General features: G+C 29.1%; 1 protein-coding gene, 3 long non-coding RNA genes and 1 pseudogene across 4 annotated transcripts; 1 reads left to right on the top strand and 4 right to left on the bottom strand.

Annotated features, from left to right (window-relative positions):
- Positions 1–1985: 1985 nt before the first annotated feature.
- Positions 1986–2714, bottom strand: LOC145947406 (uncharacterized). Its single transcript, XR_014427167.1, has 3 exons — positions 2627–2714; positions 2176–2353; positions 1986–2049 (listed from the first exon to the last, which is right to left on the bottom strand). It is a non-coding gene; the product is annotated as an uncharacterized LOC145947406 (long non-coding RNA).
- A 96-nt stretch (positions 2715–2810) lies between these two features.
- On the bottom strand, positions 2811–4498 carry LOC145947405 (uncharacterized; annotated as a pseudogene).
- A 2113-nt stretch (positions 4499–6611) lies between these two features.
- On the bottom strand, positions 6612–7556 carry LOC145947407 (uncharacterized). Its single transcript, XR_014427168.1, has 4 exons — positions 7354–7556; positions 7047–7206; positions 6835–6935; positions 6612–6717 (listed from the first exon to the last, which is right to left on the bottom strand). It is a non-coding gene; the product is annotated as an uncharacterized LOC145947407 (long non-coding RNA).
- Positions 7557–11718: 4162 nt separating this feature from the next.
- On the top strand, positions 11719–12724 carry LOC145947399 (uncharacterized). The gene is made up of 3 exons (XM_083057187.1): positions 11719–11922; positions 12034–12237; positions 12328–12724. The coding sequence occupies exons 1-3, from the start codon at positions 11719–11721 to the stop codon at positions 12706–12708; spliced, it is 789 nt and encodes a 262-aa protein (XP_082913313.1). The 3' UTR covers positions 12709–12724.
- Positions 12725–16461: 3737 nt separating this feature from the next.
- Positions 16462–17097, bottom strand: LOC145947398 (uncharacterized). The gene is made up of 3 exons (XR_014427165.1): positions 17074–17097; positions 16848–16947; positions 16462–16538 (listed from the first exon to the last, which is right to left on the bottom strand). It is a non-coding gene; the product is annotated as an uncharacterized LOC145947398 (long non-coding RNA).
- Positions 17098–18584: the final 1487 nt, after the last annotated feature.

The raw sequence follows: 18584 nt of genomic DNA, 5'->3' as shown, positions 1-18584 counted from the left end.
CGTAATAATCCACTTCATCGCGAAAGGCGAAGGAATAGACTTCATAATAATAATGACCCTAGATTGCTCGCAGTTTTGGCTATGGTTCATCAAAATCCCCATATTAGTACCCGTCAAATAGAACGAGAACTGGGAATCCCTCAAACTACGGCACATAGATTGTTACGATCAGTCAATTACCATCCGTATCATATTACTCTGGTACAGGAATTAAGTGAGGCCGACTACGTACTCAGAGTACAATTTTGTAGATGGGCTCTTGAGATGTTAGATCAGAATCCAGATTTTTTTAGTAATGTTTGTTTCAGTGATGAAGCAACATTCATCAGCAATGGTAGTCTCAATAGGCATAATTGCCACTATTGGTCACCAGAAAATCCACATTGGTATCGTGAGGTGCTTAATCAACATCGTTGGAGTTTATATGTATGGGTAGGCATTTGCAATGGCCAAGTCATTGGACCTCATTTTTTTGAACGTCCAATTAATAGTCCAATGTATTTAGAATTCCTCGAAAATGATTTGCCAGCATACCTAGAGAATGTTCCCCTTGCAGTTAGACTAAATTTATGGTATCAACAAGATGGTGCTCCTGCTCATTATGCTCGTATTGTACGGATGTTTTTGAATCAAAGGTTCCCAAATCGGTGGATAGGGCGGGGTGGACCAGTTCTGTGGCCTCCGAGATCACCGGATTTGAACCCCCTTGATTTCTTTTTATGGGGATACGTTAAAGATGCAGTGTATAGTAAAGCTCCAACGACAAGATTGAATATGATGGAAAGAATAAGAAGAGCTTGTGAAGCTATAACTCCTTTAATGCTAGAAAATGTGCAACGTAACTTTCGCTGTCGATTACTGTTATCCTTAGAAAATAATGGTGCACACTTTGAGCATCTCCTCCATGCGGAGAGAGCTGATAACAATGCAATCTTGCCTTAACTGGTTGGGTCACCACACGACCTTGCCTTCACTGGCTGGGTCACTACTTGACCTTGCCTTAACTGGTTGGGTCACCACACGACCTTGCCTTCACTGGCTGGGTCACTACTTGACCTTGCCTTAACTGGTTGGGTCACCACACGACCTTGCCTTCACTGGCTGGATCACCACACGACCTTGCCTTCACTGGCTGGGTTACCACACGTTCAAGCACCCCGAATTGTGAGAGGCGAGGGGACTCACGTTAATCAAGCACCCCGAAGGGAACAGAAAACTGCTACGTCCACGACGTTGTTCCTGGGTTACGCTAAAAGCAGTTTCTTGAGAAGTAATTAATGAGTAATAAAAAATAATGAGAAGTTTGTTTTAAGACTAATTTCGAGTATTAACAATGAAAACGTGGTATTTTTATTGTTAATTTATTGCAGAATCGTAAGCATGGGTTCTCAGTAAGAGAAATCGAAGAAATTGAATTTCGTCGATTACAGCGCCATCTATCATGAATCGAGAAAAATGTTTCAGACAAATTGTATGTGTTTTTAGCCAAAGATTCCGAATATGCAATAAAAAATAGGGGTTCCCATTTAAGATTTCAAACTTTCCCCCCCTCACTGCCCAGGGGGAGGGGTGGGGGGGCTCATTTTAACGTCATTGTACGTCCCCCTCGAAATGACAAAATTTTGATTCTAAACATTTTTTCGTAGTGTGCTTATTTTTCGAGTTATTTGGCTGCCTAAGTTAAAATGGGTCACCCTGTATAAACACAAAATTGTTATGATATTTTTCATAAAATGCAATAAAAAATATACATATATATATTGCATCTGTGTAAATCAATTAGAAAGTAATTTTTATTTATAGAATAATATTAAATTAAATTATAAATATGATAAAAAATTCAGTATTATTTAAAAAAATAACCTTTTTGTACATTTTTTCACAAATGCAATTAAAAATATCTTTTAATAAATAATTAAAGATGTTTTTGTCGTATTAAACAAATATACCATTCTCTTTGATTCCTTAAAGAAGCTTGAGCCAGTCATTTTGATGTATACTCTGCAATATCGCTGTCAGTCATGTGGCTAAATGTTGTACGAACAGCTTCTATAAAAGTGTTTCACAAATATAAATGCAATAAAATTAATTATATACATATAGTGTCTTAAACAAAACTTTTATTTTATTTGAAAATTTGATTTAATTTAAAATAAATTAATTTTAATAATTTACTTTAAAATATGAACTCACGTATAACCACTCCTGCAAGGCCCAAGTCTTTGAAACTGCGTTTATTTTTTTTCCCAGCCCAACTAAAATTTTGGGCTAACACATTAGTTGTCGCCTTTTTTAATATGTTACGAATCATGATATGAGCTGTATTTCCACCAACGAGTTTAAACACATTAATCTAGAAAAGATAGAAACTTTATGAGTAATAAAAATAGATTATTTTACATAAAAATTGTACTAATTAATAATTCCAAACTAATTAAATATTCGCATACACACAATGTGGTTATAAATTATTAAGTATAGTACAATTCTTATATATATATATATATATATATATATATATATATACAATAATCTCATTATTATAAATTAAAATATATTAAAAATATATTTAAAATATTAGAAAAAATATATAAAATATTAGAAATATATTTATAAGTATGTGTACCACTTGATTCCTGAATTTGATATCTTGTAACTATTCTTCAAAATGTGTTAATTCGACGAATGTAGATATTGGGAATTGTATATTACATTCTTCATTGATATTATTGGAAAATTGCATTTTCTCATCGAGTATATTAATTCTATTCTCTACAATATCAAGTTTGTATATAATTTTATTCAATTTGCTTAAAATTTGTTTCTTAAATTCTGAAAAAAAATATAGACCAATGATTACTGTGTATAATTTAGTATTAAATATTATATAATAATGTATATATTATATCACTTTTTAAATAAAAACGTATAAGAAAGATTAGTATTTATGAAAACAATTATTCATACCATAAGAAAAAGATTTATCTCCTTCAATCTCAATAATATTTGCAGATTCCTCTGCAAGTATATTTTTTGTAACCGATTTCTTAGTAATATCTAAAAAGTAAAATTTATACGTTTTTTTAAAAATATTACGAATATATAAATATTATTATACAGGGTGTCCCACCAAAAGTGGCCACCCCCTTTTATCTTTTAAACTAGAAGAGATAGGCCATAACAAATATATATCAAATTAAATGGTTCACAGTGAACTCTATTTTCGGCCCTGCGACGTGGCCAACTTCTCACTCGTACGTTAGAAATTGACATATGTCATGTTGTCATTTTGATCAAAATACAGTCAGAAGTTGATCATAATACGAGCCAGAAGTTGGCCGTATCGCAGGGCCGAAAGTGAAATGTAGACGTCGCCCGCGATATTTCAAACCAATAAAACTCTTATAATATGTAAAATATTTACATTAAATCAAACATCGTTGTATTCGTTTTAAACAGTTCTACAACTTTTATTATATCGAAATATCCACAGTATTATAAAAAAAATTGTGTATACCTCTCCGTTCGTTAACACAGATAGTTTTTGTAAGCAATCACTATGCTCACAATAAAGTTCACTTTGAACCATTTAATTTGATATATATTTGTTATGGTCTATCTCTTTTAGTTTAAAAGATAAAAGGGGGTGGCCACTTTTGGTGGGACACCCTGTATATATAAATATTATTTTTAATTATATTGTATATTTATATTATATTATTTTACTATATATATATATATATATATATATATATATATACATATATATATATTACTGACCGTTATTATTTATTTCCAAAGTTATTTCTTTTAATACACTTGGAGAATTCTGTACAGGATTCTTAGTTAAATCATTAGTAGATATAAAACGTTTAATTTCTGGAAAAGAGAGATGATAGTTTTTTAATTCCAATCTTATTATCTTGTTTCGCACGAAATTCTTTATCTTCGTTTAAATTCTCATTTTCATTCGTTGAATATTCATCTGAAGATGACAAACTCCTTTTTGCTTTTATACGTCTTTTATTTTTTTTTTGCTTTCTCATTTCATCAGATGACATACCGGTATCATCTATATTCGATGTCTTGAGCAAGAATTAATTTTTCCATAGCTTTGGCATAAGTATCTATAATTTAAAAGACAAAATTACAAAAAAAGTTGCAAAACAAAAATTATATATATATATATATATATATATATATTATTTTTGTTTTACAACTTCTATTGTAATTTTATATATATGTATATATACATATATACAAACTTAGAATAAAACTCTTATTTACCTGCTATACCAAAAATTCTTTTAATCGATAAATATTCCCAATCAGATTTTTCTTTTGGCACTTCTCTTCCTAGTATCGCTTTATTGATACGAAATTTAGTTTTGAAATGGGCTGGCCATATACATGATTTCTCATCTTCATTATACCATATTGCAGGTATAATTTGTAATCCATCATTAAACTCCGCAATCATAAATCCATTGTTACTCATTTTTCTATGTATATTCTATTCAACAATTATTTGCTGTACAACTTGCATGCGCGTGAAAATTATTGAAAAAATAAATGTAATGCACGAAATTATATTGTATGATTTAAAGGAAATATCGCGAATGTGTTGTAATCATTCCCATAAGGCATTTTCCATGATTTACATAACAAATCTGTTATTGGCCAGCAAAAAATTTTATCGTCATTTACTGTCAATACTTTAATATTAAAATTACTAGATTCACAAGGTAAATTATATACATTATTTACAAATCTCAATTTTTTACCAATAAGGAATATGTCTTTATCTTTATCTTATAGTATATTCAGAACCAAAATAAATAATCCGTTTTTTAAAAGACAACAATTATTATTATATCCTTTACAACTTATGCTGACTTTTTCGTTTGATACCATTAGATATTGTAATTGAGTATTATCAGTATTGTCAGGTATTGGTCCATTACGATGCAAATATTTACATAAAAATGATTTTTCATTACAACTATTTTTTACAGGGAAGAAATCTATATTTTCCATCTCATTATATCTTCTTATTAATTGTTGCAATGGTTTCTCATGTTTTCTTAATTTTCTTTTAATGAATGACATATGATTTTCAAAGCGAAAGGCACTAAACTTATCCAGTGGTCCACATTTTCTTATATCAGAACAAAGATCCAATAGATTGTGAACGTTATGTGACACATATTGTTTATCGTACAATATCTCGAATGATATCACGAAATGATATAACAAACTTTCAGCAAAATTAATAAATTATTCTTTTTTACATAAAGTAGGACGTATCAAAATTGTTATAGCTACATGAAGAGTCACAAAATGATGGTATATCTTTCTTTAATATATGTCTCAACACAATAGGTCCTGTATATAAGAGAAAATTTCTAAATTCAATGGCTTTCCATTGCTTAACATCTCTTATAGGTCTTGGCCTCCTGACAAAATCATTCGGCGTAGTATTTCTAAATAATATTAATAAATGTGATATTTTATTTAGCGACTTTGTGCTTAAACGTACCGAAAACGGCCCTTTCATCCAAAGAAGTAGTAACTTTTTGATAACACCCAAACATACAAGATGCATATAATCTAAAACTGTATTCGTTATCGGTAAAAACCCAGGAATATCATTTAAAATTGAGTAACCAGTTTGAAAAGTTTTATTATAAGCGTTTATGGAAAATAATTCATCTGTTCTTAAAGTACATGTTTTTTCAGTTGGAAAACAAATTCTGCCATTCATATATTTGCCTTTTATCGTGCATTTAGTACATATAAACTATAAAACCCAGTATGGCCTTTGACACATAACACAAATGATTTAGCTGGTGGATCACAAATTAAATTAAATAATGTAATTTTTATTACATCATTTCCATGAATATAACCATCATTTATTAAATTTGTCAAATCGTTAACTAATGGTTGTAAAAAAACAGTCTTGAGGTTTATTATATCCAAAAAAATGCACCCACGAGATATACTGTATCATTTATTGTATTCGAGCATAAAATAGGCCATAATGCTGCATGCGACGATTTTGCTAGTGGAAGGCCATCAATATTAATTAGTAAATTAATATATTTTTGATCATATTTCAATAACATTTTTTTTATAACATTATGCAAACCCAGATAGAAGTATTCTCCTCCACATACTGATATAACATCAGTCTGTTTTGGAGTTTGCAACAATGTACGTATATCTTTTGGCAAATCATACAATGTATATTGACATAAAATTTGTAACAATTTGTTACATGCATTATGCGGAATGTTGTGTGACAAAACCCATGTAGCTATAGCATTTTTTAATTGATTATCATTGATATTCTCTTTAATTTGATTTATATAATATATATAAATTCAACGATAGGATTATGAAAATCACCTGTATCTATTTGAATATTATTGCATTCATGATTCTCGAAAGATGAAATTTCAATATTTACGTTATTTATCTCATTAGTACTTATATTTAACATATGATTTTTTTCACTGTTAATTGTATGCAAATCTTCTAAATTGTAAGAACAATTATTGTTATTAGTATTGACAGTATTAAACTCTAAAAGATGATCCAAACATCCTGCAATATCTATTTCGTTTTCATTGGCATTAATCCGCCTACTATGTCGTTTTGATACAATTTTTCGTGCACTACACATATTTGTAATAATAATTACCAGAACAAGTGCTGCAATATACAATATTAAAATTTAAAAAAATAATTATTATAATAATAAAAATGCGGTTATAATATTATACAATGCCAAATTTACAATTCTATTATAAAATGAATGCCAGTACATACCACAGCCGTAAAGATAATGCTACAAAGACTGTGTAGACCGTAAGACACTTATTCAAAGGTCTCCTAAGACTTTCGTAAGGTTCGATGGTAGGCACTCTGTCCTAAGACACACAAAATATTAATTATTATAGTAATAAAAATGTAATTATAATATATATAATGCCAAATTTACAATCCTATTATAAAACGAATACCAATATATATATGCATACCAGCCGTAAAGATAATGCTACAAAGACTGTGTAGACCGTAAGACTTATTTGAAGGTTTCCGTAAAACTTTCATCAGATTGAAGAAGTGTTTTAATAGTAATAAAAATTATCTTGAACCAGATTGTACAAATATTTAGGTTTGATGATTAGGCACTCTGTCCTAAGACACACAAAATATTAATTATTAGTAATAAAAATGGGGTTATAATATATAATAATATACTATACCTACTATATATAAAGTTCTAATAATATATGAAATCTGTGTTAGTGATAAAAGAAACTGTATCGTAAGAAATTATCTTACCGTGCTCGGTGGCTGATGCAATTTGTCAGGCCAGGCGGCATACTCGTCTTCAATATGTGTAATATGCATTCAAAATAAAAGACCAAAAATACGGATCGTGTGGGATTCACAATAAAATTAATAAAAATAGATCAAAACTTCACCGAAACACAATCAGATTAACGAAAATGAACTTAAACACAAAAAAGCAGAAACGGCGACTATTTTGCGTAGCACACGTGCAAATAAAGGTGCCTTTTCATGCTGACGCTCGACGCTCATTTTTAGCGTCAAAAGACGTCACGTGACCAAAAATAAAGATACCAATTCGTCAATTTTGGTCACGTGACGTCTTTTGCCGCTAAAAATGAGCGTCGAGCGTCAGCATGAAAAGGCACCTTAAAGAACAATGGCCTGGGGATCGATTCTGTAATTTAAGTGAGATCACTCACTTTTCGCACTTTTATTTCATGTGAATTTGTTCGCGTGATTCTGTAACGAAGTGAAAATACGAAGCGAAAATACGAAATCACTAGATTTGCCAGTGTGGTGAAAAACATTTTGTCAAGGACTGTACCTGAAATAATAATCATAAACGTTTAAAATGACACTATTTTTTGTTATCGTCCTTGGTCGACAAACATGTTTAAGCGCGTTCTGCGTATAGAAGAAAGAAGATTCACTATTTCCAGCTTTTACTGTTACGAAAAACTGCTTTTTTCTGTGATTTTTTCCTGAAAAATGAATGTGACGGAAAAACAAAAACAAATTCTCATAAATTTTATGCATTCTCACCCGGATTTTGGAAGAGGCAGATTGCGATATAATCGAGAAAATAAAAGAAAAATAGTAAGTGATTTTATAAGTTATGTTTTATTAAATAGTATAATTTTTACAAACGCTAATAATAAAAATATAATAAATTGTAAATAAAAAATACAAATAAATATAATGTATATTCTTTTTTTTACAGGATGAATTATGGGAAAAAGTAGCATCAGCATTTAATTGTGCAGGCTCCGACCCTCAAAAAACGCCAAAAGATTGGGCAAAGGTAAATATATGTTGAGTTTCAATTTTTATTTAGTATTATTAATAATATATATTATGAAATAATCATTTTATATAATAATGTGGCATTAATAATCATTCTTTCTTTGTTACAGACATGGCGTGATTGGAAATCTAACTTATTGAAAAGGGTGGCTACACACAAGAGCTATGCTGGAGATACTGAAGGAGGTCCGCCAAGAACTTTAAACACAACTCCTGCTGAAGATGATTTACTAGAATTTTTAACTCCTGAAGCTAGCGGGATACCCAATATTCCAGAAGGAGGAGCTATTGACAATGATTCATTTAGTCAGAGATCTACTGTAAATAAGTCATATTTACAAAGTTCGAAGGAGTCCTTGCTCTCACAGAAGCCTTTTTCCTGGCAACAAACTTCGTATCAAGACACTTTGATTTCAAAGACCCCGACGGAGAATGTTTTTTCTCAGAATCTGCCGAATTTCACTTCTACCCATCAGCCTACCAAAGAGATTTTTTATAACAATGCGATGAACAATGAAAACATAGATATTGAAAATCTTCCAACAAATGTGAGTAATGATTCTTTTCTGCATGATGTTTATTCCTTGCACACAGCATATAAAGGTATTTTGTTCTGTTTTCAGGTATCCTCCGATGTACTCAATTCCGTAGAAACTATACAACAGACTCCAAAACAAGTACATTGTACATTTAATCCCAGTGCAAAAAATAAGTGGAGATATCTTGATGACGGAGGTAACTAAAATTAATTAATAATAACGACTTGTACGATACAAACAATAATCTGTCTGTTCTTTATTCCTGCATTGGTGAACTAGTGTACACTGGTGCAGTAAGTTAGAGTGAAACAAAAAATGTTTGTTTCACTATTGGTCCACAATATTTGGAGTAAAAATTATTAAAAATGTTATTTCTTATATATATGTGTTATCTATGTAATCTATATAATTTATATAAATATAGTTTTATAATATAATAATCTATATATAGTTTATATAAATTATCTAATATATACAAAATATGTAATATGTTCAATATGTGCAAAATAAATAATGTATATCAAAATTAAAAATGTATTTTGTATAAATTTTTCTTACAATAGTATTTACAAATATTATTTCCATTATAATTACAAAAAATTCAATATAATGTAATTAATACATATAATTATATAATTTATTAATATAATATAATTCAATATAGTATTTTTATACTATAAATTTTTAATTAACATTGATAGATGTCAAAAATGTTAAAACAAATAATTAATTGGTAAAATACCACTGGATTACTCGATTACGAGTTTGTTCTCCACGTTCTTCATTAATATCATTATATGGTATCGGCGGTGCAACATCTAGTTCATCCAGATATATTTCATCATTAGGAATCCCCCATCTAATAGCCATATTATGTAGAACGCAACAAGCATTGACAATGAGAGCTGTAAGTATGACAAAAAATATTTAACCGACGTATACACATATATTGGGAGCTTTCCAACAAGGACACAATGTGTGATACAGAGTATCATTCTATCTTCTTTTAATACCAGTGAACAACAAAGATAGAATGATACTCTGTCACGCTGTGTCTTTGTTGGAAAGCTCCCATTATAACGAATAATAAAATTATTATAAAAGCAACTTAAAAAACTACATCCAAAATAATGTAGAAGCAAAATAAAACTTAATCAGAAGGAAAGTTATAAATAATTATAATTATAATTTTATAAAATAATAAAAGAAATTAAAAAATTAAATTACCAGCAAATTGTGGACGATAATGTAAAGCTCGTTCCTTCCGTAAGCAACGCCAGCGACCCTTTAAAATGCCAAAACATCGTTCTATAGTGACACGAGTCCGGACGTGATGATCTGTGTACCTTGCGCCTGGAGTTCCTTCCATTTGATTTAATTTCGGTGTCAGCAAAAAAGGTAGAAGGGGATATGCAGAATCACCTATAACATACAATATTAGTTTTTAATTAATGCCGCCAACTTTTTAATTTCACAGAATTAAAGAAGAAAATTATAAATACTATTAAAGGAGTTCAGCATGAATACGATTGTACCTGTAATTCTATGTATCAATATTATTACTATAATAGCTAATACAATTATTTACCTAGAAGCCAGGAATCTATTTCACCCTCTCTGTGTCTCTGTTCTAAATGAGCAAATATTCTTGATGATCGTAACACTCGAGCATCATGTGTTCGCCCACCATGGGCACTATTTACGGCGAGAATTTCGCAGTTGAAATCACAAATCTGAAATCACATATATTATTTAGTAATTTATTATTATTGTGTATTATATTAATATTATATAATATTTTCTATATATACTATATATATATCTATATATCTATATATATCTATATATTTCATTACTTATATACTTACAACTAATATATTTAGCGAATGGTATAACTTTCTGTTAATAAATAAATATTCTCTCTCAACTTCAGGTGAAACTATGGCTACATGTGTCCCATCGATTGCTCCAATTACCCCTGGAAAACCACCAATTTCGCAAAATCTGAAAGAAAAAGTTAATTTTAATATTTTATCCTTAAAAATCTACCAATTAAAACTAATATTGTTATATTATATAAAATAAAAGATTAAATTATAATATAAAGATCTGACTAGAAGTTAATATTTATTCGAGCTGCATTCCATATACATATAAACATTATAAAATATATACATTATTATATTTATTATTTATAAATTATATTATAAATTATATATAAATATATTATATTAATTATTACCCTTGTTTGATTCTTTGAATTCTGTCAGCGGTTACTGGAAAACAAATCCAATTGTCCATCACATTAATCAGTGCATTGACAGTTGCATGAAGAGAACGACTTAGTGATGTTTGTGACATGGTTTCTCTCTCGCTCAATCAGTCTTTCTCTTTCGGATCTCACCATTCAACAAGAAATTTCTTGCCGAACGAACTCTCGTGAGATGGTTCACATTTCCACTATGATGAAAGTTACTGAATCGTTCGAACTGCTCACTTTTAGCATTTTCACTAGATTTTAATTAAAGAATCGGTGCCCTGGGGCCCTATTCTCGAATTACTCGCAAACTTGCGCATACGCACGATTCGAGTGGTCTAAGTTGCGAATACGCTCTTTGATTGCTATTCTCGAAGAGAAGATTCGTGTGCTCGAAACTGAGACAGAATCGTGCGCATACGCTTCTTTACGAACACGAATTAGATCTGGCAACAGTGCAAATACTAACCTAACTGATAGTTGTTCTGCTCATTGCTTTACATTTACATACATCGATTGATATCTGACAACACCATGGATAAAAAGAAAAGAAATGATAATATAACAGACGAACAAAGATGTTTACTCATTGAATTTATGAAAGTTCATCCAGAATTAGTAACGGGAAAGTTTAGTAAAACTTTTACATATGATCATGCCGCAAAGTTATGGCAAGAAGCAAGTGAAATTTTGAATGCTTGCAACGGTGCTGAGAAAAATTGGAAAGCATGGCGCAAAGTAATTACAATGAATTATGTATTAATTTTTTCATATATTATATATTTACAGGATATTCATTAATCACTCAATAATTCCAGAAATTTATAACAAAATACAATTTATTTCTAGTGTTGGCAAGATTATCGCTCTCGTAGTAAAACGAAGCAAGCACAAATAAACATCGAACGACGTAAGACTGGAGGTGGAGCACAAAGCAGTGCAATTCTTACGCCAGACGAGGAACAAGTATTAACATTAGTTCCATCATCACTAATTAAGAGTCATGCAGGTGTTTCGGAATCATGTACGGACATGATTTTAGATGAACAGGAAGTTTGTAATCAAAATTTATTTACATATATATATTTGCTTAGTTTAATTATTAATTAAAATCATAAATTGCTACTTTTATATCATCTATAGAATAATTTGAATGGCATGCCAACAGAAGAGGAAACAGAAGAGGTAGAATTCCTTGATGATGATTATAACGACATTCAAACTTCATTAAATACTTCCACTGTACAGGCAACCAAAACATTAAATATTAATTATAACGACGAAAATATCGAAAATTATGATCCATCTATGCTTAAAAACTCGAAACAATCATCCTCAAGGCAAAAAGTTAATGAAGTAAAAGATTCTACGCGTATTATAGCTGAAACTGCAGAAAATACTTATCTTTTAAAAAAGAAATTTTGCGAAGAGAGCATAGAATGTAAGAAAAGAATTGCTAAAGCTCAGGAGCGAATGGCAACAGTTGCGGAGAAATGTGCAACAGAAAACTGCAAAATAATGTAATTAAGTGTTAAGTAATATGTAAAGTTTTTATTATTTTTAATTTTTTATTTAAACTCTCTTTTAGTTTTAAAAAAGTATTATTATCTTTAAGGAAATGCTTTTTTTGTTTATATTTTAAAATCATTTATATATCTGTGATATAATAATTTATATTTATTCATATAAGTAATTTTAATTGATGAGCAATTATGTTACTAGTCGATGCTTTTATTTGCAAGTAAGGAACGTCTTCTTATTGTGATATTTGTATTGTGAAAATTTACTAAAGTACTTACCAAAAACTAAAAACACTTAGGTATTAAATAAATACCAAAACGAAAGAATAATGTTTATGTTGTATAAGTTGTGATTCTATATTATGTATGTAAATTATGATTACTTCTATATTACATTAATACACACATTTCATATACATACTTAATACATATATTTAATACACATAATACATACTTAATACACATACATAGTAAAACAAAAGAATTTCAAATAATATATAATAAAAGTTGTTTAATAATAAATAAACGATTGTTAAGAAATAAATACTCTATCTTTTAACTTTTACTCTCATCTTTTATTTTTATTCTATCTTATACAATAATTTTAATATATAATAATTATAAAACTATAACAACTACGATTTTTTGGTTTAGAAAAATATGTATTTCTTTTCAAGCACGCTGAGGAGGCCTAGCTGTTTATGGTGCTCGATAAAACGTTATAAAATATATTGTAATTTAAGTAAAATAGTTTCTAACTATTTGATTTTGCACTAAACGGCCGGCTGCTAAATCCGGATTAACTCTACGTGCATTTCTTATTTCTGGTATAATATCGTCATTAATGTGCATTCCAAAATCTAATATATCGTCTCCTTCCTCCGGTAATGGATCTGACATATTATGCGCTATGCACATATTATGAAGAACGGCACAGGTGTTGATTGTTTTAGATGCTATAACTGGAGAATAGTATAAGACTCGATGCTTTAAGCAACAACGAAATCTCATTTTTAAAAGATTATTACACCTTTCAATTAACGAACGGCAAGACATTTGTCGTTCATTATATCGAGCCTCTGGGGTCATCGGCTGCGCGTTAGCAACCGGCGTTAGCAACCATGGTCGTAAAGAGTATCCTGAGTCACCTGCAAATTGAAGCAATTATTATGAAAGTTTAAAGTGTACGTAAACACGTATGAATAAAAAGTTGTATAAATATATATTGCATTGTATATACCGAGTAAACAGAATGTATCTCTCACATATCTTGTATATATTCGTTCCGCTAGTTGTCTAGCATTTGAATTATTCCAAATATATACATCATGTGAGCTTCCCGGGAATCGTGCATTTACATTAATGATTCTTAACCGATAATCACATATCTAAAAAAAATGCAGTCATTCAAATATATAATATATATCAAAGTTTATATTAATACATTGTAAACATATATATATTTATAAGCATTAATAAAATTTATATATATATATAAATTTTATTACTACAAAAAGTGTACATACTAACTGAACATTTATTGAGTGGTATCCTTTACGATTAACATATGCATGCTCCGGGTGAATCTCATCATTAATTTTGGGAGGAAATATTGCAACATGTGTCCAATCAATACACCCATAAACACCTGGGAATCTGTGATTCCGATAAAATCTACATGTATAATACAAAAACATTATATCACTTTATGTCACTTTGTAATATAATTTATATATGATATTTCATTACATTTATATAGAAACATGATGAATTACCCATTACGCAGATAATTAAGTTCTGCTCTAGTATGAGGAAATCGTATCCAATTATTCATCACGTTAGGATGATTAGCAGCATTAATTACTTCGTGAATACTTCTTGATATCGAAGACTGGCTAACGGCAATGTCCACATTGTTACCTATATCCATTTGATAACTGCCACTTGCAAAAAAACGTAATGCAGAAAATACCTAGCAATGAAAATACTAGGCAATAAACAATATATAAATAAATTATTAGAATAAATAAATTATGTTTGAGGCCAAATTATAAAAATATATCGTGTCTTATACCTTCCTTTGTATACTTAAAGAAGATTTTCTCGATGGTTGCTGCATAAATGGTTGGACATCATCAATGAATTCATTAACTAAATTTTTGGATAGCCTGAATAATTTAATAAACTTATTATCACTTAATTCAAAAGAATCACGTTCATAAAAAATTTGACGAGGATTCCGTTCTGCAACAATTTCAGCAGCCTCTAATGCATTTAATACAATAGCTTGATTTATTAAATCCATTATTTTGATAAATATATTTTTATTCTTTAACGGAACGTATGCGCAATTAGAGATGCGAGTGCTTATTACCCACTCGATGCATTGCGAGTGAAAATGTGCGAATGCGCTATCATGTGCATACGTATTTTCGTTTCGAGAATACACTTTTGAATTCGAGCACTCGCAAATCAGTACTTGCGCATACACATCATTTCGAGAATAGCCCCCCTGTTCCTTGTTTTCGCCGGGTCGACCACGCGGCACACACACACACAATCGCGTGATCTCGCTTCAGTATCGCGCATACATAAGCACCTCGTGTTAGCAAGCGACCAACCAACGGCATAATAGACGCGGCGCGCGCAACCATCAGGATGTGCGCGCAGCCAGAATTATGTCTGCTAAAAAACCTTTACTTTTTATATATATATATATATATATATATATATAACCGATAATTGGCGCGTTAATTATACTTTTTCTTTATTAAATATATATATCAATTATATTTCTTTAATTTCTCGTTATATTTCTTTCTAAAATAAAAATTTTAATTAATAATTGCTTTTATATTTTTGTATATTTATGTTATTAATAATTAAAATAATTCAAAACAATTTTATTTTATAAAATTGTCTTTCTGAGAATAACAAATATAAATTTTTAGATCTGTATATAAATCTTTTTTTTTCAAAATTGTTTTTTCTTTAAATTTATAATATTATTTTTTTGTAATATTTATGAAATATTACTAATGTTATATTACAATATAAATATTTCTGAAACATTGCTAATGTTATATATTACAATATCAATGTTTCTGAAATATTACTAATGTTATATTACAATATCAATATTTCTGAAACATTGCTAATGTTATATATTACAACATCAATGTTTCTGAAATATTACTAATATTATATTACAATATCAATATTTCTGAAACATTGCTAATGTTATATATTACAATATCAATGTTTCTGAAATATTACTAATGTTATATTACAATATCAATATTTCTGAAACATTGCTAATGTTATATTACAATTTCAATGTTTCTATAATATCTCTGTTACATTACATTGCAACTTGCAACGATGTAACGTTGTTGCAATATATCTGGAAGCTTTGGTGCTGTATGGGTACTTAAGAATTTTTTAGAACAATCAAAAGTTAAATGAATATTTCCATAATATATTAAACAAGAAAAGTGAGCATAAATTATTTAATATTAATCACGAGATCAATTTTCGAATCGCATCGCAGAAGCCACAATTTTTCCGGATTGACTTTTCCCACGATGTTGCGCTCGCGCGTTCTCGTTTCCTCGATGATGTCGCTTTCGCACAGAACCGACGAGGATTCAGCCTTCCTCAATGTCGAAGATTCATATTGCATCTCATTTTATCAACCGCACTGTTTGATGGAGCATTTAATTTTGCACCGTTTAATCCGCCCTTTTTCTCAGGATTTGCATTCTTATCCATCATGCTAGATGCGAGGTCAGAGAATCATCGGACTTGTCATTTTTTTGAATTTTTTCAGTTTTGCTGAAATAAATTGAAAGACAAGAATTTTAAAAAATAGCTAAATAACTTTACACACATATATAAACACAAAATTGTTATGATATTTTTCATAAAATGCAATAAAAAATATACATATATATATTGCATCTGTGTAAATCAATTAGAAAGTAATTTTTATTTATAGAATAATATTAAATTAAATTATAAATATGATAAAAAATTCAGTATTATTTAAAAAAATAACATTTTTGTACATTTTTTCACAAATGCAATTAAAAATATCTTTTAATAAATAATTAAAGATGTTTTTGTCGTATTAAACAAATATACCATTCTCTTTGATTCCTTAAAGAAGCTTGAGCCAGCCATTTTGATGTATACTCTGCAATATCGCTGTCAGTCATGTGGCTAAATGTTGTACGAACAGCTTCTATAAAAGTGTTTCACAAATATAAATGCAATAAAATTAATTATATACATATAGTGTCTTAAACAAAACTTTTATTTTATTTGAAAATTTGATTTAATTTAAAATAAATTAATTTTAATAATTTACTTTAAAATATGAACTCACGTATAACTACTCCTGCAAGGCCCAAGTCTTTGAAACTGCGTTTATTTTTCTTCCCAGCCCAACCAAAATTTTGGGCAAACACATTAGTTGTCGCCTTTTTTAATACGAATCATGATATGAGCTGTATTTCCACCAACGAGTTTAAACACATTAATCTAGAAAAGATAGAAACTTTATGAGTAATAAAAATAGATTATTTTACATAAAAATTGTACTAATTAATAATTCCAAACTAATTAAATATTCGCATACACACAATGTGGTTATAAATTATTAAGTATAGTACAATTCTTATATATATATATATATATATATATATATATATATATACAATAATCTCATTATTATAAATTAAAATATATTAAAAATATATTTAAAATATTAGAAAAAATATATAAAATATTAGAAATATATTAAATTATAAGTATGTGTACCACTTGATTCCTGAATTTGATATCTTGTAACTGTTCTTCAAAATGTGTTAATGTAGATATTGGGAATTGTATATTACATTTTTCATTGATATTATTGGAAAATTGCATTTTCTCATCGAGTATATTAATTCTATTCTCTACAATATCAAGTTTGTATATAATTTTATTCAATTTGCTTAAAATTTGTTTCTTAAATTCTGAAAAAAAATATAGACCAATGATTACTGTGTATAATTTAGTATTAAATATTATATAATAATGTATATATTATATCACTTTTTAAATAAAAACGTATAGGAAAGATTAGTATTTATGAAAACAATTATTCATACTATAAGAAAAAGATTTATCTCCGTCGATCTCAATAATATTTGCAGATTCCTCTGCAAATATATTTTTTGTAACCGATTTCTTAGTAATATCTAAAAAGTAAAATTTATACGTTTTTTTAAAAATATACGAATATATAAATATTATTATACAGGGTGTCCCACCAAAAGTGGCCATCCCCTTTTATCTTTTAAACTAGAAGAGATAGACCATAACAAATATATATCAAATTAAATGGTTTACAGTGAACTCTATTTTCGGCCCTGCGACGTGGCCACCCAATAAGCACAAGTACGTCCTATGTATGTACGACGAACGTACATGCTGGACATTGTGTACTTCCATCGGATGTCCATATCGAACACAGTGGATGTCTATAGGACGTCCACTGTATGTCCGTTTGCAACTCCAGTGTACATCCATAAGATGTCTTTTACTGGACGTTAATGGACCAATTATGGATCTGAAATGAACGAACTATGGATCTAATGAACAAATTTTGGATCTTAAATCAACGAATTATGGACCAAATGGACGAATTTTGGATCTTTTATGGACGAAATTTGAATCTTTATTGAACATACTTCGGACAATTATTACGCGTGTATAATTAATAAATAATTAATAACAATTGTATAGAAAACTGAAAGAATATTTATTTTTGATTTATATTGCTGTATGTACACTGGCAAACACTGATCCGTTTTCTGAGATAAAAGAGGGAAAATA

The sequence above is a fragment of the Prenolepis imparis genome, unplaced genomic scaffold (genome assembly GCF_030444845.1).
Source record: "Prenolepis imparis isolate NDT839.2.m4 unplaced genomic scaffold, iyPreImpa1.0 SCAF_75, whole genome shotgun sequence".
Lineage (NCBI taxonomy): Eukaryota > Metazoa > Arthropoda > Insecta > Hymenoptera > Formicidae > Prenolepis > Prenolepis imparis.
This window is presented reverse-complemented; position numbering and strand designations above follow the sequence as displayed.